The 27,912-nt window shown below is 41.4% G+C and overlaps 1 protein-coding gene across 3 annotated transcripts in view; it reads left to right on the forward strand.

Moving 5' to 3' along the window:
* The window catches only part of LOC137518296 (zinc-regulated GTPase metalloprotein activator 1A-like), a 111,076-nt gene that overhangs the window by 53,538 nt on the left and 29,626 nt on the right, over positions 1–27,912 (forward strand). For 2 of the 3 annotated variants that reach the window (XM_068235969.1, XM_068235960.1), the window contains exons 6-11: positions 2,810–3,016; positions 12,095–12,154; positions 14,165–14,202; positions 21,816–21,862; positions 22,619–22,705; positions 27,556–27,600. In XM_068235969.1, the coding sequence (XP_068092070.1) occupies positions 2,810–3,016; positions 12,095–12,154; positions 14,165–14,202; positions 21,816–21,862; positions 22,619–22,705; positions 27,556–27,600 (484 nt within the window). The remainder of the gene's footprint in view (positions 1–2,809; positions 3,017–12,094; positions 12,155–14,164; positions 14,203–21,815; positions 21,863–22,618; positions 22,706–27,555; positions 27,601–27,912) is intronic. The other variant, XM_068235976.1, reaches the window with a different exon arrangement.

The following is a 27,912-nucleotide window of genomic DNA, read 5'->3' on the forward strand; positions in this document are numbered from 1 at the left end:
CACACTTGTCTTTCAGTTTTCTGTGCGCATTTTCCTGCATACTTTTTCTGCACACCAAGTGTGTTTCTATGCAGGAAAACGCACGCGGTTTTTCACAGCAGCTGATGTAGTTGATAGAAAAAACTGACAAAATGTGCAGAATCAGGATGCAGAATGTCAGTTTTTTTTCTGCATGCGAACAACTTATTAAGTGTGCACTAGCCCATTGATTAACATGAGTTCTCAGTTTTTCTGTGCAGAAAACGCGCAACGAAAACAGTCAAGTGTGTTCCCTGCCTTAGAATACATATCTGAGGATTATGGGCCTTCAGATAGTTAAAAACAAGCGATCTTTTGATTTTGGAGTTAAGACCCCCAACATTCCATAATATCAGTTTAACCATGGTCTGAAGTGAAAACATCAAATATAGTATTTGAATAGCCGTTAAAAATTGCCAAAAGGGTTACCTTACCAGAACTCCAGGGAGCAACAGGCTGAGTATATAACCAAGTCAGGACAACGATCATGCGAAGAGACAAGACTTTAAAGTGAACAAAAAAAACAGTCGTCTTTAATATACAACACACATGTGGGCCACAAGCCTTGTGAGCCCACCAACCTAACTGAACCCATCCCTAAAACACCCCCCACCCTGCTACGCCCTAACAATAACCTGGTGTAGCTTGGATCCCTAAACGTGGTCCCTTCCTAACTACCCGCTAGGAATGGGGCCTAAAAGAGGTGTGCGCGCCTGTGGATGCGGCTGTCCGAGGAGGAGGGATACCTCCGCTGCCTGGCAGCACCCAGCAATAATTATAACTGAAGTTTATAGAAAACTCTCCATAGACCCGTTTCTAATAACCATGCGACCAGTAGGTTGTAGTACTGTTCATAGATGCTTCCGTTATATAAATAGAAAGAGCTGATGTTGTTCGGAGATATATGTTAGAACGTATAAATCAGGATCAACCTTTCCGAATCGACAGCACTAGTGAAGGGACCCTCTAACAAATCCTCTAATATTTTAAGGGGGTTATTAGTCACTTGCCCCATTAATAGGGACTTGTAGATCATAAGTATGATAGTGTGCGAGAGAGATCCCACAAAGTAAAGAGAACTCCTAAAATATTTCCCTTACGCTACTGAACCCATAAAAGAATACTCTTGCATGTATATCAGGATATTAGAATAACAGCATATCATAATATTTGCATATCACATTAAGTTATATGGCAAGAAGATGCTGAAAAATATGATATGGTAAGGATTACACATGTCTTAACCACTTGAGGACCCACCCTTTACCCCCCCTTAAGGACCAGCGCTGTTTGTTTGGATCTGTGCTGGGTGGGCTCTGCAGCCCCCAGCACAGATCCGCGGCCACACAGAGCGATCAGATCGCCCCCCTTTTTTCCCCCCTATGGGGATGATGTGCAGGGGGGGTCTGATCGCTCCTACTTGCAGGCATTTTGCGGGGGGGGGCACCTCAAAGCCCCCCTCCGCGGCGACATTCTCCCCCCTCCCTCTCCTACCTTCTCCCCCGGGAGATCTGGGCTGCACAGGACGCTATCCGTCCTGTGCAGCCAGTGACAGGACGTCCCCTGTCACATGGCGGCGATCCCCGGCCGCTGATTGGCCGGGGATCGCCGATCTGCCTTACGGCGCTGCTGCGCAGCAGCGCCGTACAAATGTAAACAAAGCGGATTATTTCCGCTTGTGTTTACATTTAGCTTGCGAGCCGCCATCGGCGGCCCGCAGGCTATTCACGGAGCCCCCCGCCGTGATTTGACAGGAAGCAGCCGCTCGCACGAGCGGCTGCTTCCTGATTAATCAGCCTGCAGCTGGCGACGCAGTACTGCGTCGCTGGTCCTGCAGCTGCCACTTTGCCGACGCACGGTATAAGCGTGCGGTCGGCAAGTGGTTAAAGAGACACTGAAGCGGGAAAAAAATATATGATATAGTGAATTGGTTGTGTACTATGAATAATTACTAGAAGATTAGCAGCAAAGAAAATATTCTCATACTTTTATTTTCAGGTATATAGTGTTTTTTCTAACATTGCATCATTCTATAATATGTGCAGATTACACAACACTCAGCATTCAAAATGAGTCTTTCAGAGCAGTCTGTGAAGTAATGAACTCTCCTCTAGCAGAGGAAAAGTAAACAGTTCAATTACAGTTGAGATAATAAAAGTCAGATAACAGCCCTCTCCACGACTAATGCTGGGAATACACGTTTCGTTTTTGCCTTCGTTTAAACCTTCGTTTCGATTGTGCCTTTTGTCCTTTTCGATCCCGAAATAATCGATCGTACGGTTAATATCACCACCCACGATTTCGTTCTTTTTTTCGATTCTGATGGTTTCGTTTTTCCAATGATTGAAGGCTGCAAAGAAACGAAACGTAGTACAGGGACGGACGGCATAAACGAATATATAATCGATCTGAACAGCCATCAAGCCTACCAATGGTTCGATTAGATGGATAAAGAGAGATAATATCAAACATGTTCGATCACTAGTCGTTCGTTTTTGGGGTCTATTAATCGAAACTATAATGAGATTATGACTATTTTCACATACGTTTTCAACACTCGATTCGTTTACCGAACGAATCGAAGGCTAAAACGAAGGCAAAACGAAACGTGTATTCCCAGCATAAGTTAGTCGGAGAGCTTAATAGCTTTTTTGCATAGAGATAACAGCTGGAGTTTCTCAATTCTTCCTGTACTGGAAACCATTAGACTGATGTATCTGATCTTAATGTTTTATTTCTTAGCTGTGCTACACATACAAATCATAATATCATCATTTTTTTTTCGCTTCAGTGTCTTTAAGGTGGCAGTTGGTCAAAGCTTCCATGGATGAGGGCCAGTTAGTGAGCCATGTAGTTGAGAGGCACATGGCTAGAGTGTTAGCATGCCAGAGTTTTCATGCATGCTATATTCAAAGTCCCATTGACTCTGCATTCAGAAAGGGAAAAAACCCGGTCTTTTATTGTGTTCAGGAGTCCTCTGCTGGTGAGAATGTGAAAAGTAAGTAGTTAAAGAAGGACTATGAAAGTTTTTCCTGCTTGTGGCGCAGTTTATATATTCTTGTTGCATCTTGCTTATATGTGCATAGGCCTTTTCAAAGTGGTGTCTCTTTTTTTCAAGAAGGAAAGTATTAAATAAATGCACGTTTCATATCACATCAAGGTTTTGGAAGAATGTCTAGCCACTTTGACACATCACCTGGTTTTTCAAAGATTTTAACTGTTTCTCCATCTTCTACTCGCAGTTTAGCAGGGAATAACATTGCACATTTGAGATTACGCTCTCTAAGCTTAGCTTTAACGTGCTTCTGAGTCTCAATGGTGTAGTCTGGGAACAGCATAAGTCTGGTGTTTCCATAGTTAAGATCCCCCGCAGACCTAGCCGCACTAAGAATGGCATCCCTGTCCTTGAAATTAAGCAATTTGAAAATGACTGGGCGTGGGGGGGCACCCGGAGGGCCCAGCTTAGCTTGTATTCTATGTGCCCGCTCGATAACAAAATGTGATGAGAAAGTGTCCTCGGGCAGCAATTCCTTGAGTAATGATTCAATAAAAGCTGGAACAGTCTTTTCTTCGGGGAGCCCCAGGAGTCTCAGATTATTTCGCCTGTTCCTATTTTCTGCGTCCACTGCTCGGTACTCCAAGGCGTCCAGACGCTTGTTAATGCCAGGAATGGCGGCTTCATGCGCGCGGGTAAGGTCTTCAGTAGCAGAGGTGCGTCTTTCTAACTCCACAGTGCGTTCTCTGATCGTAGCAAGATCCTGGTGTAGCAAACTGAATTTAGAGTCTAGATGGTCGAATTTCAGCGTGAGGGTGGATTGGCAGGTTTGGATTGCTGCGAGCAGCTCAGCCGAGCTTGGAGTAGTAGGATCTGTGTCCACCGCCTCTGCTTCCTCTGTGTCGCCATCTTTGTCTGCAGCAGCGCGGGCCGCATGTTTCGGTGGGGCCAGGGTAGCTGGATGCTCATCTTGCGCACTGTTTTTGTCCCCCTTCGTTTTGTCCTTCTGCTCTTTAGTGCCTCTCTGCTACATGGCCGTAGGGTATGGTGAGGTGCGGTAAGAGGTGTGAGTCAGGCGGTAAGGCCCCGGAGGCGAGTACCAGTCGTTCTCTGCTGCGGGAGGAAGGGCTCCCAGCGTGTCCTGATCTCGCTCCCAGTCGTCAGGAGTGTGCATAGATGCTCTCGGGTGGCGTAGGGAGTATTTTGTATCCCAAAGTAAGCCAGTAAGCAGGCTAATAGCTGGAAAATAGGGCGCCAGGCAGCGGAGCTCTCGGAGTAGCGTCTTCTCACACCACCATCTTGGCCACGCCCCATAGCTCATACTTCAGTTTGCTGAATCTCTGCCCTGCTAGACTTGCCACAATCCGGGCCCGTTTCAACTTGTGTGCATCTGCATGCGTTTTCTGCATGCAGATTTGCATAACCAATACAAGTGGATGGGCCTGTTTCCACTTGTCAGAAATCCTGTGCGGTTTTGTGTGCAGGAAAAATCTGCATGGCAGAGCCATTAGAATTCGCACACCGTCTTGCGGTGTGCGATTTGCATACAATGTATTTAATAGGAAATTTGCATGCGTTTTCGTATGCAAATTTTACCGTGAATTTTACCGCAAATTCGTGGGCGTTTTTGCATAAGATCAATGTAAAAGCACACAGGCACTAACGTGGTTAAATTTGCATACTTACTAACATGTGAAAACGCCCTCGAATTTGTGGTAAAATTCGCATCCGCGTACGAATTTGTTTTGCGTCTTCCGCAACTAATTTGCACCGCACAAGTGGAAACAGGCCCTCAAGTGCTAGTTCTGTTGTAAAAGATCACTATCACAAAAAAAGTAGGCAGTTAAAATCTGACAGAACCGACAGGTTTTGGGCCAGTCCATCTCCTCATCGGGGTTCTCAGGGTTTTCTTTGTTTTTATTTTCAACAACATTTCTTGAACAGCAATTTAACTGCCAACATAGTAAGATACCAGCCAGCCTCCTTACTCACTTGCACATTATTTTGTCAGTTAAACTTAGCAACTGCTGTTCAGGAAATGCTGTTGAAAACAAAGAACCCCTCCATGAGGAGATGGAGTGGCCCAAAACCTGTCGGTTCTGTCAGATTTTAACTGCCTACTTTTTTCGCGATAGTGGTGCTTTAATTGGAAAGGTCTAGCTGCAATATCAGCTCAACCATAAAATGTTAGGCTACACAAGCAAACAGAACGGGGCCCAGGGTGCTGGCATCCAATATGCCATGAATGACTAACACTGCAGATGCCACTTTTATGAATGATAATTGAAATCTTAGCAATTCCTATGCCCCAAGCATATTGAAAATAATAAGCGCGGTAAGTATTTTGATCCAACCTGTAAACTCAATTTATAGAATGAATTATTTTTATTACAGACAATCCCAAAGGATAATCAGCACTACTGCTTAAAAGTGTGTAAGCCAATATGTTAATTGCAGCAAAAATGGAAAAAAGTAAAGGTCCACAATAGCATTATTTAGAAATCCAATTCATCAATACCACATATGAATGAGTCGAAACAGATGAAACCCATGTTTTATTGTATATTACTGTAGCAGTAATTCCTTTCTAGTGTATAACTGAATACAGGGATTCTATCAATCACTTAATAGTTACTGGTTTCAGTTTGCACAAAGCACTTGGTATACATTGCTGATATATTTCTTGATCAGGAGACACTTCACCTCATTTCCAGAATTCGTACAAAAGTGGGTGGGATAGTATACAGTGTTGTTAGCATTATACCCTATAAGTTGGATATGGTAGAGATGGTTTATAAGATTTAAATAATTACAAGTTGAAGCACATTAATGACGCTTGAAAATGTACCAATCAAATCCCACCTCAGCTTCACTGAGTGGGTCCTCATATTGAACAGGGCTGCATAAATTTGCATTAAATACTGTATAATTTTGCATTAACTATTTAAAAAGAATCCTCAATAATACTAAATATCAGCAGATGTGAAGGGGGCAAATGCCAAGACATGGTCCAATATGCATCTCAGCAGAACGCCAATTGAATAATACCTTAAATTATTTGGAGTATGGTATAATTAGGAGTATGGTAAAATGTGTGGCACTAATGGTTAAGGTCACTGCCTCTGACATAGAAGACCTGTGTTCAAATCTCGGCTCTTCCTATTCAGTAAGATGTTTTGGGCAAGTCTACTGCCTACTTGGCACGCCCTAGTGGCTGCCTCTTAAGTGCTTTGAGTCCGACAGGCGCTATACAAATGTTGGAATTATTAACAAAGAAATATGGTGAGTATGGAGGGGAAAAGGGCTTTTCAGTCTTTTAGTCCCCTATACTTCCCTAATGGTTCTGGGTCACCATGGCAACGTGTAAACCGAGTGTTTTGGGAAAGGAAGAATAGAGAACTTTATGTAACAAAGAGCAAGGAGGAAAATTGGTGGTTCTACCTAAAGTGTGATATTGTTACCATCCTTGAAATGCAGCCTAGGCTACAGATTATAAAGTACTTATAGAACCAATGCTTCATTTGGGAAAAAGGTTTGATTTTTTTAAAAGAAATCTAATTACACTTCAAAAGTGCTGCTGTCTGACAAGGCTACACATGAAGACTTTGCATTTTTACTTCAGGTCCACTTTAAGGCCCAGCCACTGCTGTATGAGTCACCTGGTGGATGACCACAATCTCCTTTTACAGCCTAAACTGTACAGAACTTTAATGTGCCTGAAAGGAAGTGAAAAAAAAAGGGGGAAGTAAAGCCTAATCATCAGGAGGTTTATATTACCAAAGTATAGGCCTCTTTGCGTAGCTGGTTGCCATAATTCATCTGCTATCTTGTCAGATATAATGGAAAAAAAACGGTTAACTAGCTACAAAAGCTTTCTTCCTTCCGCAGATAAAGTACCTTTTTAATTGTATGTTTTTGCAATTTTACTGGTTTTTTTTATTTTCTTTTTCTGAACTTTAACCACTTCAGCCTACCTTACCTTAACGCCAAAAGCCATTTTTACCTGACAGCGCACCTCCCATTCATTTGGCCATAACTTTATCACTGCTTCTCACACGTGAATGAGCTATAGCTTGTTTTTTTTCGCCACAAATAGGGCTTTTTGTGGGTGATACTTGTTTTCAGTAATTACTTTATTTTCTATGCAATTTATAGGATAAAACAAGAAAAAAAGAAATACACTATTTTTCCAATTCCATCCTCTATAGTTTTAAAATAAGCAATGCTACTATAAAAACAACCCACCCATTTTATTTGCCTATTAGTCACGTCTATCACAGCATCGTAGTCACTCACTGCTGCTCTGGTCCCCCTCTGTCAAGTCGTTTAGTTTTTGCCGACCTCAGGGTCGGCGGGCAGCATTGCGTACATTTTTACGCATTCCCGCTGGTGCAGGAACATAAACACATACATTTTTACGCATTGAACCACAAATGCGTAAAAATGTATGTGTTAATGTTCCTGCACCAGCGGGAATGCGCAAAAACTAAACAAACTGATGGAGGGTGACCAGAGCAGCAGTGAGTGACGTTGAGGGCACAGGATGGCTGCATGGGGCTGGTAGAAGCCCCAGGTAAGTGAAACTCAAATTTTTTTTTTTGCCTGATAACTCCATTAAGTAGTTAACCTCCTGCCGACCGCGTCACGCCGACGGGCGTGTCCGCGGCGGCAACCCCAGAACCGCCTAACACTAATCAGCGTAAAGTCCTGGGGCCAGCTAATGCAGGAGATCTCCTGCTTGGGGTCCGCTTTGCCTTCAGTCTCAGGGGAGGGACGGGATTTGTGTAAAAAAAAAAAAGTACAAAGACATGAACATAAATATTTATTTAAAAAAAATAAACACAAGGGGGGCGATTAGACCCCACCAATAGAGAGCTCTGTTGGTGGGGAGAAAAGGAGGGGGGAATCACTTGTGTGCCGAGTTGTGCAGCCCTGCAGCTTGGCCTTAAAGCTGCAGTGGTCTATTTTACTAAAAAAGCCTGGTCACTTGGGGGGTTTAGCACTGTGGTCCTCGAGGTTAAAATCCTAGTTCATTATGTGTTTATACATGTATTGTGGAATATTTTATTATCTGCAATGCTCAAAGTTTTGTGCATTGTATATAAACCATTTGCATTAATAATTTCTTAATGCCTGGCTTGTGGTTTATAAATTTGCCATCTGTGTGACTATACGATTCTGCCTAGTTGACCATACAGGAGGTGGTCAGGGAAGAGCTGGGAGAAAGCAGCAGCAAGTCTTTCAGTGACAACAGAGCTGACCCAGCCACCTCTGCTCCCCTCTCTACCCCTGTTGTCCCTTCTTCCTCTATTTTCCCTGCTGCTGATAGCTTAAAGAGAATCTGTATTGTTAAAATCGTACAAAAGTAAACTTACCTTTGCGTTAGGGGACATCTCCATTCCCCTCTGTCACAATTTTGCCGCTCCCCGCCACATTAAAAGTAGTTAAAAACAGTTTTAAAAAGTTTGTTTATAAACAAACAAAATGGCCACCAAAACCGGAAGTAGGTTGATGTACAGTATGTCCACACATAGAAAATACATCCATACATAAGCAGGCTGTATACACCCTTCCTTTTGAATCTCAAGAGATTATTTGTGTGTTCACCTTCTATCCCCTGCAGCTATCATCCACTGAAGAGTTTCGGGCTGATTGTTTCTTCCTGTAGACAGCTCTGCCAGTGTCTGTAATTCCTCAGCATGTGACAGCCCAGCTCCTTTCACAGCCTAACAGAGGACGATTTATCCAGGCAGCTATCTTCTCTTACTGACAAGAGAGCAGAGAGGCTGCCTAATGTAAATAACACGATTAGAAAGAACACACCTGAATTAGAATTATACAACATTCAAATATACCCTAAATAGAAAAGTAGTAAAATTTAACTTTTAATCAAAATTTCATTAAAAAAGAACAGTTTTGCTGCCCATTGTAGTAAATTGTGAAAAAAGTGAGACTGGAGGTATAAGTCAGAGGTCAGAAGGCCATCCTCCAAGTTCACACTGTATTTAATGAAACCCTACACCAACTCAACAAGTTTCATTTCCTCAATTGGAAACTTCGTCAGGAGTGTATATTAGTGAGAGGGTGACTATGTGCTTAACAAGATAAATACATTAATAAATCACATATTTACAAAGGTTAGCAAAGAAAATTAGCTGTCAGTGGCCGTCACTCTGCTAATTTTCTTCACAATTTACTACAATGGGCAGCAAACTGTTCTTTTTTAATGCAATTTTGATTAAAAGTTAAATTTTACTACTTTCTATTTAGGGTATATTTGAATGTTGTATAATGTAAATAACACCCGGGAGTGTGCATGGAGGGGGGCGTACATAACAGATCAATAACACTGAAGAGTTGGCAGCCTTCCAGACACAGGGCGACAAATCAGACGGGGGAAAGATGAGTAGAAAGTGCTGCAGTAAGTCAGAACACATTAGAATAGGTTTAGGAACTTGTAGGATAGTTGAAAAAATGACATTTTTGTTAGTCTCTTTAACTCTTTGTTCCTTGCATTGCTAGGGTCCCTAGGTAGAGCACTGCAGAAGGCAACACTGTATAAATACATGAATAGACATGCTTTTTATTCATACACTTTGAGAGGATGTGGAGAGTTGGTCAATGGGGTGCCACTTTTTCAATTTTGAATGCACGTTTAATGCAAAATATATACAACTTTGAACTGGGCAACTCAAAAGCATTTCATGTTGATTTGGATTGTCCCAGTTCCTAAATGTAAACAATTTGCATAAAAGTTTCATGTAAGCTGGATGGCATTTGATTAACCATCTCTAGTGGTATGTGATAAATGCTTAATTATTATACTCTGTGCAGGGAGGAACTGCTGACCTGTAGTTACATTGCTGCCCACAAAGAGTTGATCTCTGCCAACAGTGAGAGGAAGTGGGAGGGGTCTGGTGATGTGCCTGAACTTCACTCCTCTAAAAGAACATGAGGAGCAACTGGATGCAGCCTGTTAGAAGCCAAATGGGTACTTTCAGTATTTTTATTGCAGAGTACAGATGTGCTAATTAATGCTAATTTACTGTAATATAAATTAAAAATGGGAGGATAAATGTGGGCTTTAACATAAAGGAAAAGGTAACCTCATTCTCATTTTTAATATTTTATTAAAGTCAAAATAAATTAAATGACCACTTTCTTGTATCCGTATTGTAGATGTTGATCGTGGAGATCTGGTTCTATTAGCAGGGCAACAAATAAACAAAAAAAGTTAAACACCAAAAGTTCAAGATTATTCACTGAAATGATGAAGGGTTAAATTAACTGTACTTTTATAGAAGTAATTGTCCTTAAGACAGAGGAACTAGTAGTTCCCTTGTTACTAACGGACAATCTGTATTGGCAGTTCAGTTATTTCCCCTGCATCAGCCTGACACACACAGCTTCCTAGCCAAATAATTGTCTTGCTAAAGTAATTTCTTTTAAAGGATAAGACATTGATTCAGCCCCTGTTACTAGCAAGCCCCATCTAAGCCAAATTGGAAAACTATTAAGCTTTTTGGGAAAGAAATCAATTTGTATCAGGAAGCCATCAGGTCTTGTGGCCTTTACTATATTGTGCATGGTTAAGCACCTCAAGTTGCTGACAAGTGTTCCAGTGTTGACACAAAGTGATGCTCAGAGAAGCACATCAGATCATGTCAGCAAGACGGCTGGAGAGGCCTCAGTGAGCCCTGTTACCGTTGCCACTCATCTGTTTGGACAGCTCTGCCATGCACGTGTCGGCAATGCTTTTCAGAAAGTGTAATAGCTCTCTGAGAGCCTGTCAAGGTTTCCCTCCGTTTGATGTTGCTGCAAAGAGACCTATTAATGCAGGTTATTTAAAAACATAAGGAACACTTTTAATATTTACATGACTTTTGAGGAGACACTTGTCACTCACAGCTTGGAAAGCCAAGATTTATTTAATTGTGCTTAAAGCTCAGATATTTTCTATCTGTTCATCTGTTTTCTTGCGGTAAGTTGTAAAGACAGCTGAGGTGGATTTCTTTAGGAGCCTGGTGGCCGTATATTCAGCCTTCTGTAGAGGAAATTAGGACTGGGTGTTTTGTATTTGCATATCAATGGCTGCTATCAAAACTCTTGTCTGAACTTTGACCTCCAGAAGTCTTTTCTTTTACTTGGCTAAAGCTTTCGAAATATATTAATCATCTTCTTATCTTGATTAGAAATGGAAATTAAACTGGAACTCTAGCCAAAATGTTTTTTATAGCTAGAGTAAGAAATAGTTTTCTAGGTTACACTAAGGAAGATTCTCCATCAAATCCTGTTCTAGACCCAATATCATCCCTCTTTCCCTTTCAAAAAAGATTAAATTTGAGATCTCTGCCATTGGGTCTCAGACGGCATAAAGTTTCTTTTAGTAGCATAGGGAATTATTAAGTGTTTTTATAGTAGTTTGTTCATGCTCAGTTCCTGTTTTTAATAGATTTGTGTACACCATGCTGCTTTTTGCTCCTTTGTAAAAAGATCTATCCATCTGTTTGGACACAGACACTGAGAACCGGCAGTGACCCAGAACTTTCTGTACAGGTTTACACACAGAAAAAGTAGTTTGGGCGATGGTTTTATAATTTTCTATCCATCCAAAAGTAAAAATTAAGGTTTAATTTTAATCTCCATCCAAACATTATATTATTTATTATATTTTTTTTATAAAATGCCAACATGGTACACAGTGATGGACATACAGTTTTAAGAAGGGGCATTAAACAGAGAGGTAGCACATGGTTATACAACGTAGCACAAGGTTCTACAAGCAAACTGGGTACAAGATACATGATCACATGATTTTACAGAGATCCAGCAATTCAAGTCCAAGTTAGTCTATGGGAAAGGTGTCATTTGTGGGGTTGCAATATCTGGGGGGGGGGGGGGGGACATTGCATAACAGATGTTCAGTCCAGATATTTAGGGTCAGGTTGGGCAAACGTCTGTTGTATGCGTATGGCTTTACCAAGTCTAGGACCAACTGTGACTATGGAAAGATTAGCAGAATTTTTTTGTTTTCATTGAAAAGATTAAAAGATTACTGTATATTGTTATTGTTTGTTTAAGGTGCTGTGGCCTCTATGTTTTGGGTGGATGCTGAACTAGGAAGTGACATATACCTGGATGGTAAGTGGAGAATAAAAATTGTATTGGTAGATGTGAGAAATATGTGGAATGTGTATTCTGTGTCCTGTAGAGCTAGAGGACATCATTTATCTCATCTTATGTGCTCTGTCATATGCAGGCCTCTGCACAGTGGGTAGTTGTTGCAAGGCGCTTCCTTTGGGGCAAGCTGAGCAATTGCCCAGGGCCCAAACACTAGCTGACCCCACCCTCCCCAGTCTTCCCTGTAAATAGTAAAAATCTATAGAAATGGAGGAGGTTGCATGCCAATATCACACAACACACTTTGAAAATAGAAAAATTTATAAACTTTATTTGAACACTATACACATGTTAAAAAGTTACTGGTCCCTCAGAACCCCTTCCCCATACCCCCCACAGCCCGCAATAACTCTCCAATAATGTATACATATACAGTATGCATGCATGCAAATGAGGAGATTGGCAACCGTCCCAACATGAACATATGCGAATGGAGCTCCAGAAAGAGGTGATTGAACAGGCTAAAGTACCATATTGATTAGTGCATATGCAACAAGAAATAACAGCGGTTCTGTATATGGGCGGTGTCCGGCCCAGATGCAGTCAAAGCATGTAGATGCAAATCCTGAGAGAAGTGTAAATAGGCATGTGCAGCATAGGTTTGTAAGCCAGCATGAAATGCAAAAAGCAAGCAAAGCAAAGTTCAGATGCAGCCACGCAAAGTATTGTCCATAAAGCAATAGGAAAATTGTGGTCCCCCGAGGCCCCTGCAGAGTGTTTGAGGGCAAAGCAGACACACCTGTTTAGCCGTCACACTCCTCCATCAGTCTGTTCTTCTGTCTTCAGTCTTGTGGGCACGATATGCTCTTTACATACATTAGTGTGTTATTATAAGTACACTGTAGAAAGGCACAACCACTTCACTGTGACCTAGTGGCATGTTGTGAGTACGTAAAAAAAATGGCAGCCTAATGCTGCATTCAATTTTGGGGTCCTGGAGAGTTTGAATGCCAAATGGCTTGTAGGCCTAACCATAGATCTGGCTATAATCCAAAAACAATTAGAATATATAATTGGAAAAGCATTCTAAGGGCTTTTTGTGACGGACATCTGAACCAGCCGCCCACGGCAGCCCGGCTGCCAAGTTTACAGAAAAGCATTTGTCGACTTTTGGTGGCTCTTTTAATCCCTGCAGGGTACACAGAAGCATGGTAGTAAACGATCCTCTAAGCAACCTGTTCCGCGGCCATAGTTTACTGTCACAGAACCGTCCGTGTGAACCAACCCTTACTTTGCAGTATTTTTTCCCACTTGCCCTAAACCTTTGCATGGTACTGTATAGTAGTGTTTATTCTATGCTTAGCAGTTGTAAACACGTAATTGTCTATAACACTTTAGCTGGCACTACTTGCGGTTTGTCTGGGTGCCATTCAAACAAAACAAGATTTTAACTGGATTGTTCTCCTACTGTTGGACTGATTGGTAATAGTGGTTGATCGCACAGCACCAGGCAGTTTACTCGGCTTCATTTAATGTTCCCACATGACATGCTGCAGCTCAACACAATAGCACACTGCATAGCTGTGAGTCTGTGAAAAACAAACTGCTCACCCTCAGTCACTCCATTCCTCCTCAGTCAGGACAGCAGTGCCACCTCCTCCCTTCTGCTGTGCAAGTCAAATGAAACACTGCTGCTCTCCTGTCTCCCCCCTCCTCACTCACTGTCAGACTCCTCACACAGCACAACAAGCTTCTTTTCCTCAATGGTGACCGACCTCTTCGCCTTGCTGTCTTCTTGCTTCTCCTACTCTGACTGTATGCTGTTAGTGTAAACACAATATAAACATGCAGCCACTGTAATCTCTGCACCTGATGCAAATGTTTCACCTTGCCTCATGAGAGAACCGGCCCGGTCTACCACAGTCGGATCTTTGTGTATATATACAAATAAAGAAAGGTGAAAATAACATCCTGATGGATTCAGATTTTAACAAGGCAACCTCTTGATCTTTTTCTTTGTGTTTTGTACAGGCATTGTGTCTGTTGTTGACGCAAAATATGCTTTGCAGGTAAGCTACATACATTGTTTTGTGCATAAGATTGTATGTGGAACTTCATACATAACTTATTTTTTATTTTATTTTAGATACTACAGGTAACAGGTACAATGCCAGCTATATATTGTGTTACTAACAATAGAGAGTTAGTGGAATCTCTTAACCTATAACTGCAAAGTGAGGTATGCGTAATTATTCAGCCCCCTGAGTCAATACTTTGTAGAGCCACCTTTTGCTGCAATTACAGCTGCCAGTCTTTTAGGGTATGTCTCTACCAGCTTTACGCATCTAGAGACTGAAATCCTTGCCCATTCTTCTTTGCAAAACAGCTCCAGCTCCGTCAGATTAGATGGACAGTGTTTGTGAACAGCAGTTTTCAGGTCTTGCCACATATTCTCGATTAGATTTAGATCTGGACTTTGACTGGGCCATTCTAACACATGGATATATTTTGTTTTAAACCATTCCATTGTTGCCCTGGCTTTATGTTTAGGGTTGTTGTCCTGCTGGAAGGTGAACCTCCGCCCCAGTCTCAAGTCTTTTGCAGTCTCCAAGAGGTTTTCTTCCAAGATTGCCCTGTATTTGGGTCCATCCATCTTCCCACCAACTCTGACCAGCTTCCCTGTCCCTGCTGAAGAGAAGCAGCCTGATGCTGCCACCACCATATTTGACAGTGGAGATGGTGTGTTCAGAGTGATGTGCAGTGTTAGTTTTCCGCCACACATAGCGTTTTTGCATTTTGGCCAAAAAGTTATATTTTGGTCTCATCTGACCAGAGCACCTTCTTCCACATGCTTGCTGTGTCCCCCACATGGCTTGCGGCAAACTGCAAATGGGACTTCTTATGCTTTTCTGTTAACAATGGCTTTCTTCTTGCCACTCTTCCATAAAGGCCAACTTTGTGCAGTGCACGACTAATAGTTGTCCTATGGACAGATTCCCCCACCTGAGCTGTAGATCTCTGCAGCTCGTCCAGAGTCACCATGGGCCTCTTGACTGCATTTCTGATGAGCTCTCTCCTTGTTCGGCCTGTGAGTTTACAGGTGGCCTCTCACCCTGGCCACCAGTTTTTCAGTCAGCTCCCCTGGGGGCGGAGGTATCTGAGGTACCGGTCCATCTCCACTAAGACCACGAGACACAAAAATAGCTTCTTCCCCTCAGCCGTAAAGTTGCTGAACTCTACAAACGCTGCTCATTCTCTCCCCCCCTTAGGCTGCCCTTAGGCTGTCCCCTGCCCCCTCCAGGCCGATCTTCTGCCTGCAACCCACATGGCTGGGGTAAATGTGCTATGTATATGTTTTGAAATGAAGTGATGTCTAACATGTTGTATGTCTCTTATGTTTCTATGTAATGCCCTGTATCTATGTGCCAAACCCAATTCCGTGCACGATTCAGTCGTGCTTGGCGAAATAAAAGCGATTCTGATTCTGAAGTTTAGATTCACGGCCTTGTCTTGTTAGGTTTACAGTTGTGCCATACTCCGTCCATTTCTGAATGATCGCTTGAACAGTGCTCTGTGGGATTTTCAAGGCTTTGGAAATCTTTTTGTAGCCTAATGCTGGGAATACACGGTACGTTTCTGTACCGTGTATCAAGCCGCATGATAGATTCTGGCGCGTCCCCGCGGGCGCCCGGATCGATTCCCACTTGTCCCCGTGGGCACTCCTTATCTTTTCGTTTTATTCTATTGTTCTGCCTGCGGAATCGATCCGGCGGGGTATCGGACGCATCGGATATTATCAATCGAGCCATCAGCGGCTCGATACACGGTACAGAAACGTACCATGTATTCCTAGCATAAGCCTGCTTAAAATTTCTCATTAACTTTATCCTTGACCTGTCTGGTGTGTTCTTTGGACTTCATGGCGTTGTTGCTCCCAATATTCTCTTAGACAACCTCTGAAGCTGTCACAGAGCAGCTGTATTTGTACTAGGGCTGCACGATTTTAGGGAAAAATCGAAATTGCGATTTTTCTCTCAGAAATTGCAATTTTGATTTTTTTCCCCGATTTTTTTTTTTTTTTTTTTTTTTTTTTTCTCTCTCCCAAATGCTGGGGGGGGGGGGGGGGGGGAAGGGGGGAGGCGCACTGCCCGGTACGCTGACTGTAATACTTTGCTTCTGGCCCTGCTGTGCCCGGATTGGCCAGAAGCAGTGAATATGTATGAGTGTTAATGAGCGGGGGGGGGGGGGGGGGGGCGGATCCACTCGAGCAAGCGGCCGGGCACATACAGCATTACCAATCACACTCATACATATTCACTGCTTCTGGCCAATCCGGTCCGCACTACCCGGTTCACTGTCTGTAATACCTTGATTCTGGCCCCGCTGTGCGCGGATTGGCCAGAAGCAGTGAATATGTATGAGTGTTAATGAGCGGGGGGCGGATCCACTCGAGCGAGCGGCTGGGCACATACAGCATTACCAATCACTGGCTAGCGATGGAATGACGGCAGTGGTAGGTGGAGCTGTACAGAGCATACAGCTCCGCCTACCGCTGCCGTCATTCCATCGCTAGCCAGTGATTGGTAATGCTGTATGTGCCCGGCCGCTTGCTCGAGTGGATCCGCCAAGCTCATTAACACATACATATTCACTGCTTCTGGCCAATCCGCGCACAGCAGGGCCAGAAGCAAAGTATTACAGACAACGGACCGAAAAACCGAAGGTACTGACGATCAGCAGATCGTCTTGCCACGAACCGCGGTTTCGGTTTTAAACCGAAAAACCGTGCAGCCCTAATTTGTACTGACATTAGATTACACACAGGTGTACTCTATTTAGTCATTAGCACTCATCAGGTAATGTCTATGGGCGACTGACTGCACTCAGACCAATGGGAGCTGAATAATTACGCACACCCCACTTTGCAGTTATTTATTTGTAAAAAAAAAAGTTTGGAATCGTATGATTTTCGTTCCACTTCCCACGTGTACACCACTTTGTATTGGTCTTTCATGTGGAATTCAACATGGTATTTTATATATATATTTTATAATATATATATATATATATATATATATATATATATATATATATATATATATATATATATATATATATATATATATATATATATATATATATATTTATATATATATATATATATATATATATATATTTATATTTATTCAGGATTGGAAGCCAGGACCTGGTACATAATTGGGATCAAAAATAGTCCTACAACAAGGCACAGAGTCAAGTCATGAATGGGGCATAAAAAGAATCTTTAAAAATAATAATAATAATGAATAGCATTAGCAGGTAAATGGACAAGCAGTGAGCAGTTACTGCAGAGGCTGCTTAGCACTAACTGAAGCTGTAGCAGTCTTATGCTGGGAATACACGGTTCGTTTTTGCCTTCGTTTAAACCTTCGATTCGTTCGGTAAACGAATCGAGTGTTGAAAACGTATGTGAAAATAGTCATAATCTCATTATAGTTTCGATTAATAGACCCCAAAAACGAACGACTAGTGATCGAACATGTTTGATATTATCTCTCTTTATCCATCTAATCGAGCCATTGGTAGGCTTGATGGCTGTTCAGATCGATTATACATTCGTTTATGCTAGTCCGTCCCTGTAAAAAGGGATTTTCGTTTCGTTTCTTTGCAGCCTTCGATCATTGGAAAAACGAAACCATCAGAATCGGAAAAAAAAACTAAACCGTGGGTGGTGATATTAACCGTATGACTGATTATTTCGGGATCGAAAAGGACAAAAGGCACAATCGAAACGAAGGTTTAAACGAAGGCAAAAACGAACCGTGTATTCCCAGCATTAGGTTAAAGAGGAACTTCAGCCTAAACAAACATACTGTCATTAAGTTACATTACTTATGTTAATTAAAATAGATAGGTAATATAATCTCTTACCCACCCTGTTTTAAAAGAACAGGCAAAAGTTTGTGTTTGTGATTTCATAAGGGCAGCCATCTTTTTGGTTGAAAGAAGGTGACAGGAAGCATGAGACACAGTTCCAACTGTCCTGTGTCCTGATCACCCCTCCCAGTTGCTAGGCAACGTGAATAACATAGGAAATCCCATCATGCTTTGCACAGCTTCAGGGGAAAAAAGCCTGGGCAGTTTTCTTTGATGGGGCAGAGCTTAGCTAAAAATGCAGCTAAAAATGAGACTTCTATAAGAAAAACAAAAATTTGATGCTGTGAAACTGTTAAAGAAACACCAAGCCTCTTCAGTTCTGCTGATTCGATTTTTAGTCTGGAGGTTTACTTTAAGTAGAGTCCTTAAAGGGAACGTTAACGAAGAGAGAGATGGATGTTTCCTTTTAATCAATACCAGTTGCTTGGCAGTCCTGCAGATCTCTTTGGCTGTAGTAGTGGCTGAATCACACACCTTAAACGAGCATGCAGCTAATTCAGTCTGACTTCAGTCAGAGCACCTGATCTGCATGCTTGTTCAGGGGTTGTGGCTAAAAGTAATAGAGACAGGATCAGCAGGAGAGTTAGGCAACTGGTATTATTTTAAAAGGAAAAATCCATATCCATCTTAGTTTAGGTTCCCTTTAACTACTTGGGGACTGTAGGGTTCTGGGTTACTATCATGACCTGATTTTAATTAAAGGAAACCCTGCAGTAAGACTTCGTCCCTTATAAACAGTGCCAGTTGCCGCACTTCTCTGCTAATTCTAGTGCTCTAATTCTAACTCTTTTATACATTGCATAATGACAGGTTGCATGTAGCACAGATGAAGGTGCGTAGAAATTAGAATTTCACTTTGCTGTCCTTTGATTTCCTTGTATGTGAAGGCTCAAGTAATACGTTTCACAAATATGACGTAAAAGTTTTCCTTTCTACATGGAAACTTGGATCCTTGCCAGTCATTCAGCTATCCTGAGCCTGCTTTGTTGTGCTTAATCTATCATAGGAGGCTGCAGAAGAAGGCTGTGAAGTGGCATTTGCCATTTATGCATGAGCTGGACGGCAAGTCAGCTTTTGTTTAACAAAATATGACTTCCCAATAAATTGTCTTCATTTCTAATACAGACACCTGTGATAAGTGTCCGTAACCTTCAGATCGTCTTTCCTTATTTGAAATTCCATCTCTTCTTTCTCTTTTTCATCTCATTTTAAATACATTGGACTTTCTTTGTCATTCTGATGACATGGAAAACAAAATGCTTCACATGGCTGTTTGGTAAATAATGGCATACAGGAAAACAGTATAAATAGCAAATGAGTTTCAAAACTTCAACATCTTTGTTTGTCGCTAAAAACCCTTCAGTTTCCATAATGATCTCTCCTCACGAAATCGAAAGCCTGTCATCCTAGCAGTCGTCTTGAGAAGCCTTCTGTGATAGATAGAAGTAACTTTTCACGTTCCTGCAGTAGATCTGCTTGCTTGTTCAATTGCCTTGCCTGCAAGCCTTGACCTCAATAGTTGAATATTGCTGGGTTTGTTTCAGTCCAATACAAGCGGTGACAAAAGAACAATAGGCAGCAATTTAACGAGTGTCATGCTTCACAGAGCCGGATCAGCACAGGCTGATCAAAGCACTGCTCCTCTATGACCGTGCTGCTAAATTGAAACTGAAGTGGTAATTGATATCATGGCCCATCACGCTAATGGGATTGTCACCCAGAAATCAGAATTTTTTTTTAATCATGGACAAAGAATTGGACAGCCTGACATGACAGCTGTCTCCTCACTGGTCCTGACATGTCAGTGCTTAGCATGTACATATATATTCCTCTCTTCTCTGGGTAGATGCCATAAAAGCATTTACAGGTTAGTATTACCCTAGCAGTGGATTGAGTGTATGGACAATTTTTGTCCTATTTTAGTTATAACTGCAGTTTGTAGTCACTGCAGTTATTACTTAAAGAAAACCTGAAGTGAAAATAAACTGATAAGATAAATAATTGTATCTATAATCCTACTCCTAAATAGGGCTTCCCTGGTTTATTTAGCTACCATGGAGACAAATCTTTAAAAAATTGACTTAATCCATATATCTACTCTTTTAGTCCCATGAGAGTTTTACAGCTTGTAATTTCTTATCAGTGAGACGTGTTGCAGTTTTGACTGCAATCCCACTGTAACAAAACTGTCATTTAGTACTCCAGATTCTTAACGCTTACAGTGAAGAAAAAAAAGAGAACTTTTCTACTAGGATTATAAGTAGAGCTTATATTATAGAAAGCTGATATGAGTTCACTGAAGAAACTAGTAGAAAATATCCCCACAATGCTGCTGCCGACCCATCTGTCATTTAAAATATAACTCTAAAGGTGGCCACTAATGATCCAATCTTTTTCATCCAATTTTACTAAATCTAAGTAGTGTAATAGGAAATTAATTGAATATATTAGATGGATAATTTTGACACCCCCTTATATTAAATAGAAAAGGGCAAGAGTGGATTGTTGGTGGCCACCATTAGGTGTTAATAACATTATTTTTCTCTTTGTTATGTTGACCAATTTCTCCAGCTACTCAAATTCTATAACTTTTACAAATTGTCCTCTCCTTTATAACTTGGTAAACCCCAAATTTAGCAAGAGAAGTTCTAACTGAAATCAGGGTGATAAATGAATACAAACCATGGATAGAAGTAAAGTGAAAGACAGAATATCTGTTTCATGAGCCAGATTGCCCACTGATCAACTTACTACTTCTTGCTGGATTCAGCTGGTGGGTTTGTCAATCAAGTGTGACTTGTAATACACAAAAGAGGAAGAGAAATGGCCGCCAGACTATTTGCCCCATAATTTCTGACTAACAGTGGAAACTATGTGTGTGCAACCAGTTGGTGGGGCTTTATAGTTACTGGAATGTGTTAAAATGTTGAAAGACCTCTGTTTAGGAAGTTAGAGGCAGAAGAGCTGTTAGAGTGAACCTGAAGTGAGCAAACTCGCATCAGGTTAGATACTTACCCATGTAGAGAGAAGGCTCTAGATACCTTAGAGTTTTCCTGGTCTGTCCTCATTCCTCCACCATCTGGCATTCAATGTAGTACTTTGGAAGCACTCGTGTCCCAGAGTGCTTCTGAAGTCGTGCATCTTACTGCGCATGTTTGATTCCATACTTGAGCATTCACAGTAAAGATCCGCTCAGATTCAGAAGTACTGAACGGGAGTACATTCAAATCCTGCAAGAAGAGTCTTGAAAACATTTTCGACCTGTAGGTCAAATCACTTCAGAGGTGGAATGACGGGATGGTGCGAGGCCCATATGCAATACACTTGTTCTCCTGAGTTTTCTTCTAGGTGATATTTTTACAACTTTGTCGTCCATAAAATGCCCTTTTAACTACCAGCAAGCAAGAAAATACTTGAAATAATTTTGATAGTACTTTTCCACCTACTTGTTTGGTACTTTTTCAATTACAAAATGCTGAAAAGTTATTATAAAAAGAATATGAAACATCTCCTATGAGTAAGCTCAGATGGAAAAGTAAATTCCATATGGACCAAACAGAGCTGTACAATATGATTTGCAATTTGGAATAATTCCGTTCCAAAGGCAGTTTGCTATCATTTACACCAATTAACGTTTGTATTGAGAATTTGCATTATTCAATTTTGGGTTTTGCTGAGCTTTTGTATGTAAAGCTAGTTTATCTCAAGAAGTTGCATTATGTAATTGAAATGTTTGTCTTTTTAGCATCTAACAGAAGAAAAGCCAGATGACCTTATAAATGAAGCTGGCAGGTAAATGTGGTCTGTGCTTACATGTGACTCTGTATAGGGGCAGATTAATAGTGAATGCACTGCTTCATTCTGCAGCACTTGTAGCATCTTTGCTATGGATGTGGCCTATCAATGCTACCGAGGGAGTGGCTATTTCATCTTACTGTAGGGGTCACATATGCTATGTGGCGCATGCGAGTCTCTGGTTCCAAAAATATAAGTAAAATGACTACTTTGTCATGGGTAATAAGAGGTAAGAGAATCAATGCTGCCTTCATTTTGTTTGCCTGAAATTTAGCTGTAAGGCCTCATTCACACCTAAACTCGAAAATGCAAGCGTTTTTGTGTGCTTTTTTTCACCCCCTCCTGGCACTCCACTGCGCGCTGCGTTTCTGGTAAAAGTGATTTTCTAAGCGCTTTTCCAGAGAGGTTTTGTAATTCACTCCCTGATGCAAGTCAAGAAGTGAACTCTTTGACTCAGAGAAGAATAAATACAATGTATTTATTCTCAAAAACGTGAATGCAATCGCCGCATAAAGTGGTTTTGTGAGCATTTAGCGCTCTTCCTATACCTTTCATTATAGTAAAAACGCCCCTAAATGGTACTGCCACCGCTTTGCTGAACGCACAGCACACAAACCGTGCTGATATGAACCTTCTCATAGAGATTCACAGCACCAGCGTTTTGTGGGCGATTTGAAAAATCGCCTGCGTTTGAAAAAAGGCTGAAAAAGCCCCGAGTGTGCATGGGCCCTAAAACCCTGTTTCATCTTGCAGGCAAGTAGCAATAGCTGATGTGATACTTATCAACAAAACAGATCTGGTGTCAGCCGAAGACCTGGATGCAGTATGTTCTATTGTCAGGTAAAGATGCACGTGTTATATATTCACTATATTTTATGGGTTGTGCTTTCTGCATGCTGGCCTCCTATTGATTAATTAGGGTGACTTTAAACCTAGCATTCTCATAACTGTCACATCTATACGGAGTACATGTTTTCTGTCCAATAACTATCACATGTACACCATATGTTTACAGTGGAGAATTAAGTTGCACAACAGCGCCACCTGTCAGCGTGCCACCATTATGCCATGTAGATTTGTCCTACACTATCTGGAATAATGAAACTTGAACAATGGTGCCACAACTCTGGTTATGTGAATTGAGAACAGTTTATTTCAGATAGGGTTTGAATTCTAGTAAATTCTGTACATAAAACAAAAATGGAGCTGCTGAAATGAACGGTGTGTGCACAAACTGGTGTGTGTACAGTCAGGTAGGCGCAAACATATTCTGGTAAGATGACCTAAATTATGCTCCAACTGAGCTCTTTGATAGACAAGCCTGTACACGTGTTAAACCATGCAATCATGTAATCAGACAATCGTGTGACAGCAGTGCAGCACATCAAATCATGCAGAATTCAGGTCAAGAATAATGTGATGCTTGGGATTTGTGGCACATGGTGGAGAATTTCTGTAAATGCTGATCACCAGGTATTCTCGCATAGAACATATCGTTTCTAGAGTTTAATAATGGACAATTACTACATATTGTAAGAATTTCCTCAGACTTCTCCATTCTGTTTAACATTACCAGTAAAATGCTTAAAAACCACAGAAATGGCATGATGCAAACATGTCAGCATGGGCCAGACTGGAGGTTCTGAGAACAAGGGAGGCCCCAGTCAGTAGTACCATAACGCTCCTAATAAAGTGTTCTAAGTGTTTAGAACTCATAAAAGCTACTGTATGACACTGGAAAGGAAATGAGTGTCAGGCTTATGTACTAGTGGCAATACCAGCGTGTAATCGTAACTGAGCATATGGCTGTTCAAAAATAGAGGTTATTTTCAGTAAAAACAGCAGTGGTGTGCATAGAGGCACAGAGACAATTCTTTTTAACTGCACTTATCTGTATTCAGAACTTCCTCTCTGCTCTAAAAGATAAGCAACAGCATAATAACCTTTACAGAAAAAACATTTTTGTTACAGCTTCTAGAGCTCCTTCAGAGATGCTGTGGTGTAGTTACTTTGTTTTAATGGTTTGCTGGGAGCACAGAAAGGGTTAAACTGTGTTTACATATTAGATCTCAACGCGGCAGACAGCTGGGAGCTCAAATTACACTAGCTCATTACTTGCTGAGAAGGGAGAGGCAGTTCTCTATAAACACATACAGGTTTTTTTTTCTGTGTTATCCTTCTCTCCTGTGCAAGAGTTCAGGTCCGCTTTAACTGTGCATTTACACCATGGGTGCCCATTAGGTAGATCGCAAAGGATTTCTTGGTAGATCCTGACCCCACTACATTTTCCATTCTGTATATACAAGTGTGCTCCTAAAAAAGCTCACTAGCCAAAAACATGTGGGCACCTCTGATTTACACTATATCCATTACATTGCAGAATAATTCTGCATGTCAATTCTATGGGCCTGTTCACATCTCTGCGTTGTAACAAATTGTGGTATTCTAACTTGCTGCATGCTGGCTTAGATTTAACGTGCATTGTATAATACGCACATTGTCCATTGAGGTTTACACACATAACACGTGCATTATGCAACACACTGTGTGAATACACCCTATTGGGACACCTTTTATGAGGAAAAAGGTGCAAATATGTCAGTGGCTATGTCACAGACACCTGCATGTAGCTGTTTCCCTCCACTATACTTTGCATGTCAGAGTGTACAATCCCAGTACAATGGAGGTAAACTGTGTGATCTGTTCCAGGTGCATTTTGTGTTCCTGCTGGGGAGTGAGCAGCCTGTTGGAAGCTGACGAAAAAGCAAGACATCAATAAGTGGATTTTAGCCAGCTTTTACATTTCCACTCATGATTTTACTTCTTTCAGTTTTATGTTACATAAAGATTTTTTTTTAATGTACATTATTTAAAAATGTATTTATGTACAATAGCGCCCCTAATGGTCGAACGTGCCCGGTTTGTTTCAGCTCCCAAGCATAGTCTCTTATGCACTCAAAAATGCATACACACAGCAACAGATTGTTTGACATGTGCTTTCCTTTGCTAGATGCATGAAGTATCTGCTTGTGTGCTGACTGGCATTGATGAGTAGGAACTACTGCTAAGGAGACGAATGTGTCGAGATGAACTGTCATAACAATCAATTTTTTTGTAGGGGGAAACTAACATCCTTCATTTTAAAGGGGCACTATGGCGAAAAAAATTTAAAATATGTGCAAACCTAAACAAATAAGTATGTTTTTCCCTGCGTAAAATGAGCCATAAATTTATTTTCTCCTATGTTGCTGTCACTTACAGTAGGTAGTAGAAATCTGACAGAAGCGACAGGTTTTGGACTAGTCCATCTCTTTATAGGGGATTCTCAGGGATATATTTATTTTTAAATGCACTTAGTGAATGATATGCATAGAAGGATCCGCAGACTAAGTGCTGGTAGAAAAATGCTGTTGTTCTTTATTCAAAAGATTCCACGTGACATGGCAATAAAACCACAAGGTTCAACTGATGCGTGTCGGGCTTACAATCTGCCCTTAGTCATAGTTAAAAGTGAACCTGCAAGGGGAAGGCTTTATGTAGGTGGGAGAAGAACAAGCTCCACCCCATACCTCAACCAGCCTTCACCTTAAAGGAGACATATACAAATATACATTGTACATAGATACATAAGAAAGTATTCAAAATATCTAAGATTATAAAGCGGATTAAAAGGTTATCTGTATAAAAAATCATCTCTGGAAAAGACAATGTGCCTCAAATTGCCCACAAAAAAAGGTTTCTAAATAAAGGAGGGGAGAGAGCACCTGAGTCCCAAGAGAGGGTGAAAAGGAGGGAAATAGCAAAAATTAGTGATCATAGACTAAACTCAGATCCCAGCGTGTGTTGAGACCCTTTGGGATGCGAGTGTCCATCTTATAGATCCAATATGCTTCTCGCCTCAAAAGCAACTTATAAATATCACCACCTCTCTTGGGACTCACCACCCGTTCAACCCCCTGAAAAACAAAACAGGAAAGATCACCTTTATGTACGTTTTGAAAATGTTTGGAAACCACCGACTTTTTGAAGGTGTTCCAATTTGTACCGCAATAATGTTCGGCAATGCGGGCTCTCAAATTGCGGGTGGTACACCCCACATATTGTAAGTGGCACATAGTGCAGAAAATAACATAAATAACGTACTTGGTATCACAATTCACATACTGTTTGATGGGGAAATTAGTACCAGTGGCAAAAGAAACAATGGAAGATCCCTTTTTATGGCAGTGACAATAGTGGCAGGTTGTGAACCCGCAGGGATAAGATCCCACTGTTGCCAACCAGGTAGGGGGACGAGACGGGAGGGTCTCGTCCCCCTTCGCATGTTGAGACCCTTCGCATCCCAAAGGGTCTCAACACACGCTGGGATCTGAGTTTAGTCTATGATCACTAATTTTTGCTATTTCCCTCCTTTTCACCCTCTCTTGGGACTCAGGCGCTCTCTCCCCTCCTTTATTTAGAAACCTTTTTTGTGGGCAATTTGAGGCACATTGTCTTTTCCAGAGATGATTTTTTATACAGATAACCTTTTAATCCGCTTTATAATCTTAGATATTTTGAATACTTTCTTATGTATCTATGTACAATGTATATTTGTATATGTCTCCTTTAAGGTGAAGGCTGGTTGAGGTATGGGGTGGAGCTTGTTCTTCTCCCACCTACATAAAGCCTTCCCCTTGCAGGTTCACTTTTAACTATGACTAAGGGCAGATTGTAAGCCCGACACGCGTCAGTTGAACCTTGTGGTTTTATTGCCATGTCATGTGGAATCTTTTGAATAAAGAACAACAGCATTTTTCTACCAGCACTTGGTCTGCGGATCTTTCTATGCATATCTGAGAATTGGCTTGGCTTTCCTGGTCCTGCACCTGCTGGTCTGATTTGAGGGTGTAGAGCGTTTTGAACTTTCCCACTGCACTTAGTGAATGGCAGTTGCTCTGTCCAACTGCCAAAAAACTGTAGCGAGCAGGGAAGCTGGCCAGCATCATTGTTTTAAATCCTTTTTTGGGGAATAGCTTTATAAAGAATAAAAGCCTTGCTGAGAATCCCTTATGAAGAGATGGACTAGTCCAAAACCTGCCGCTTCTGTCAGATTTCTACTACCTACTGTAAGTGACAGCAACATAGGAGAAAAGTAATTTATGGCTCATTTTACTCTGGAAGAAAGGTACTTCTTATTTGTTTGTTTGCACATATTTTAAATGTTACAATTTTGCACCATAGTACCCCTTTAACATCGTTGGTAGTTGTTTTGCCGTCTGTGTCACAGATTGCTGAGTGTATGTATTTGTGAATGTGAAGGGATATGGAAGCTGCCATATTTTTTTCCTTTTAATGATTACTATTTGCCTGCCCACCCTGCTGACCTCTTTGGCTGCCGGTGTGTCTGAATAACGCCAAAAACAGTTATGCAGCTAATTTTGTCAGATCTAACGATGTCAGAAACATCTGATCTAGTGCATGCTTATTCAGGGTCTGTGTCTAAAAGTATTAGAGGCAGAGGATCAGCAGGGTAGCCAGGTAGCTGGTACTGCTTAAAAGGAAATAAATATGGCAGCCTCCATGCACCTCTCACTTCAGTTGTCCTTAGCTTTCATTTGCTAACTGAGATTTGAAGGCTGCTGAGCAGGTGCTCACCTGTCAGCCATTGTATTCACTTGTAACCTGTCTTCTTTTGTTGCCTTTTATAGGTCAATAAATGGACTTGTGAAAATCTTGAAAACTCACAGATCAAGGTAGCAGTTTATTTTAGTAGCATGCCTATCTTGTCTGAACTAGAGGTATTACTTTCTAATTGTGAAGCCTATTTATAATGGCGTGAGGACTAGCAGTGCTTAAAGTGAACCAGAGACGAAGCACCCTCATGCATTTTACCATATATATCAGCGGGAACATTAGAGAAAACACCTACCCTGCTCTCTGTTTCATGCTGCACTGCACAGCTTGCTTGTTATCAGCCCTGATAAAATCCCAGACTGACCATTCAATCTGGCTTTGCTCAGGAATCATTATAGCTTAATCTGTCTTCTCTGATGTCTTTTCAAGCC

This window comes from Hyperolius riggenbachi, chromosome 1, assembly GCF_040937935.1.
Source record: "Hyperolius riggenbachi isolate aHypRig1 chromosome 1, aHypRig1.pri, whole genome shotgun sequence".
NCBI lineage: Eukaryota > Metazoa > Chordata > Amphibia > Anura > Hyperoliidae > Hyperolius > Hyperolius riggenbachi.